Here is a 2,926-nt window from a genome sequence, read left to right as displayed (position 1 = left end):
TCTCGTGTATCTCGCATAGAGATCATGAGACTAAGATAAGACAGATTGTGGCGCATAGACAACAATATTTCCTTCAGTAAGCAAATTGAACTGGGAATCACTAAATCTGTTTTGTAGAGATCTCATTCATAGGGTTTTGGGACATGTGATGTGGTAGCAGGGTGCGTCTGTATAACACGTGTGATCTCTACCATCTTTAACCCTTTCACGTACATGGGACACATTTGGCCCACATATAAATCACCTTACTAATTGGACTGTAATCAGAGTTGATGTGCTGCAGATGCTCTACTTGAAGCAGAGATATTTGTTTTCTTTAATATCGTACATCTTTGGTGGCAACAATTACTATAACTACCATGAGTCGTCGGTTATTGTTGGTGGTTCTCACTTCGAGCAGACACACAAATTTATTCACTCATTGTCTGCGTATTGTGTTCTCTGCCTTACTGTCAAAGCTTGAAAGTATATTCAAGTAAGTTTCTCTTTTACTTTAGACCATTCATTTAGAAAATAACTGTATTTCATCAGTGGAAATCTTTATTTTCAGTCTTTGGGACATAGTTGTCCCAATGAACCACAATGGTAATTTGTGTACTTGTTTTAGAATGTCATGAAATCGTTACAATTACGTCAAAAAAAAAAATTAACAGAATGGTATTTAAAATTCGGTTGAAAATATATTATCTTTCATTTTACTAAATAAGCGGGAAAAATTTGTACTGTTATAATTACAAATCTGCTTTTAGGTCATGTGCTCCAGAAAAAGAGAATTTTTCATTACTGATGAAAGAGTTATGCAGATTTTGGAGGCTTGCAGTAGTGATGACGAAGATAATCTGTTACTGGATGAAGAAGATAAAATTTTTCTTGAAGGAGATATGGAAGATGAAAGAGAACATGTTATTATAGAAGATCCTGAAAAAGAAATACGTAACCCACCCAGCAAAAGAAGGCATACAGACGAAATATCAGAACCAAATGCTGAGGTACCTGATTCCCTTCCAGATTTACCAGAATTTAAATGGTCCAGAACTTACCAACCAAGACAGTTCAGTGATAACATGAATCATGAATTTGGGAAAGTGCTTTTGTTTAGTGTCAGTGAAAATAGAGAAATTTCACAGCCATTTGAAATTTTTTCTTCCACTATTGGCCTAAAAGATTTGGTGTATGATACATTAATTCCTGAAAGTATTCGGTATGCAGAACAATCAGGCAACGCATTCAGCACAAATGAAGATGAAATCAAGGCATTTCTTGGTATGAACATGGTAATGGAGTACTATATTTTGCCTACATTTAGAAGCTACTGTGCAACTGAACTCGATTTAGGTGTTCCTTATATAGCTCAGATTATGCCACTACATCGGTTTGAAGAGATTCGAAAGTACTTACATTTTTCCAACAATGCAGATCAGTCAATAAAGGAAGCCCGCACATACAAAGTGAGACCTGTAATTACCCATTTGAACAAAACCTTCCAGGAATCTGTTAGTGCAACTAGGGCTCAGTCTGTAGATGAGCATATGATCAGATTCAAAGGACATAATATTATGCGACAGTATGTCAAAAATAAGCCAGTCAAATGGGGTTTCAAAATGTGATGCAGATGTGATTCGCAAACTGGCTACCTATTTGAATGTGATTTATACACTGGCAAAAAAACTCAGCTCCTGAAGTAGGGCTTGGTGAGTCAGTAGTTCTGCAACTGACAAAATCACTATCCGGACTGGAATGTGAAATTTACATAGATAACTTCTTTAACTCTCCAGCTTTGCAGTATTACCTTGGTGTACAAAATATCAGATCATGTGGAACAGTGCGCAACAATCGTAAAAACATCCCAAAGACATTCCCTCCAGACAAGGAAATGAAAAGAGGTGATTCATACAGTCTCAGTAGCAATGGTCTGACAATCCTCAAACGGATGGATAACAAGCCAGCTTTTCTACTGACTAATTTTATTTCCCCAATACCATGTACGACAGTGAAGAGGTGTCAGTCTGGTTCTTCTGAAAAGATCAATGTTCAGTGTCCTCTTATGACAAGAAAGTGCAACAAGTGGATGAGAGGGGTGGACCTTATGGACCAGAAGAAAGTAACTTATGGGATCGACAGGAAGGCAAAGATTAAGTATTGCCTGAGAATTTTCTTTGATCTTGACATTAGTGTAAACAATGCGTATGTAATATATTCAAAATTGGCAGAAGAATCAGGATTCAAATCAACACTATCATCCCTAGAGTTCAGACAATGCACTGCGAGAAATGTAATTGGGAATTATTTAAGTCGACAAAGGAATTTATCAACAGTAGTGAAAACATCAAGAGGGTTGCAGACCAGTCGCAATCCAAAGAGTCCAGAGCACCGAATGATAAAATTAGACGTAAGGAAGAGATGTGTTCATTGTGCTTCAAAGTGAGTTGAAAATCCCACTTACAATATTTCTGAGCAGTGTGGTGTTAATTTATGCTTTACTTCAAGTAGAAACTGTTTTGCAGAATTTCACATCAAATAGACAACATATACACAGCCTCTGTAATTACCCTCTGCAGCGCAACGTACGAAATACTGGTGACGTAGTGCGCAGACATACCCAGAGGCTGTCCTCGTCAATAAGGCAGCAATCATAGTTCGATGAATGAATGAATTTTAACAAATATGTATTTTTATTGGTAGCCATGTGACCTGCTCTTCTCGTGAGTGCCAAGCTGAGTAACCAAGGGTGGCGGAAATCTGTTGTTTAATAGCCCAATACCATGTGTCTTTGATGTTACAGTCTTATCTCCACTAACTTTTCCATGCCGTCTGGAGGGTGTTTGTTTTCTACAAAGTATGTTAACGGTACATGGACTACAGATATGAGTTATAGCGATACTAACGCATACGAACAGAATCCACGTAAATCTTTGTTCATTGTTCT

The 2,926-nt window shown here is 37.5% G+C and overlaps 1 protein-coding gene across 1 annotated transcript; it reads left to right on the top strand.

Moving 5' to 3' along the window:
* The first annotated feature begins 752 nt into the window (after positions 1–752).
* Positions 753–1,607, top strand: LOC126485009 (piggyBac transposable element-derived protein 4-like). The gene has a single exon (XM_050108613.1). The coding sequence runs from the start codon at positions 753–755 to the stop codon at positions 1,605–1,607; it is 855 nt and encodes a 284-aa protein (XP_049964570.1).
* Positions 1,608–2,926: the final 1,319 nt, after the last annotated feature.

The sequence above is a fragment of the Schistocerca serialis genome, chromosome 6 (genome assembly GCF_023864345.2).
Source record: "Schistocerca serialis cubense isolate TAMUIC-IGC-003099 chromosome 6, iqSchSeri2.2, whole genome shotgun sequence".
NCBI classification, from domain to species: domain Eukaryota; kingdom Metazoa; phylum Arthropoda; class Insecta; order Orthoptera; family Acrididae; genus Schistocerca; species Schistocerca serialis.
Note: the sequence above shows the minus strand (reverse complement) of the source record. Positions and strands in the feature narration are given on the sequence as shown.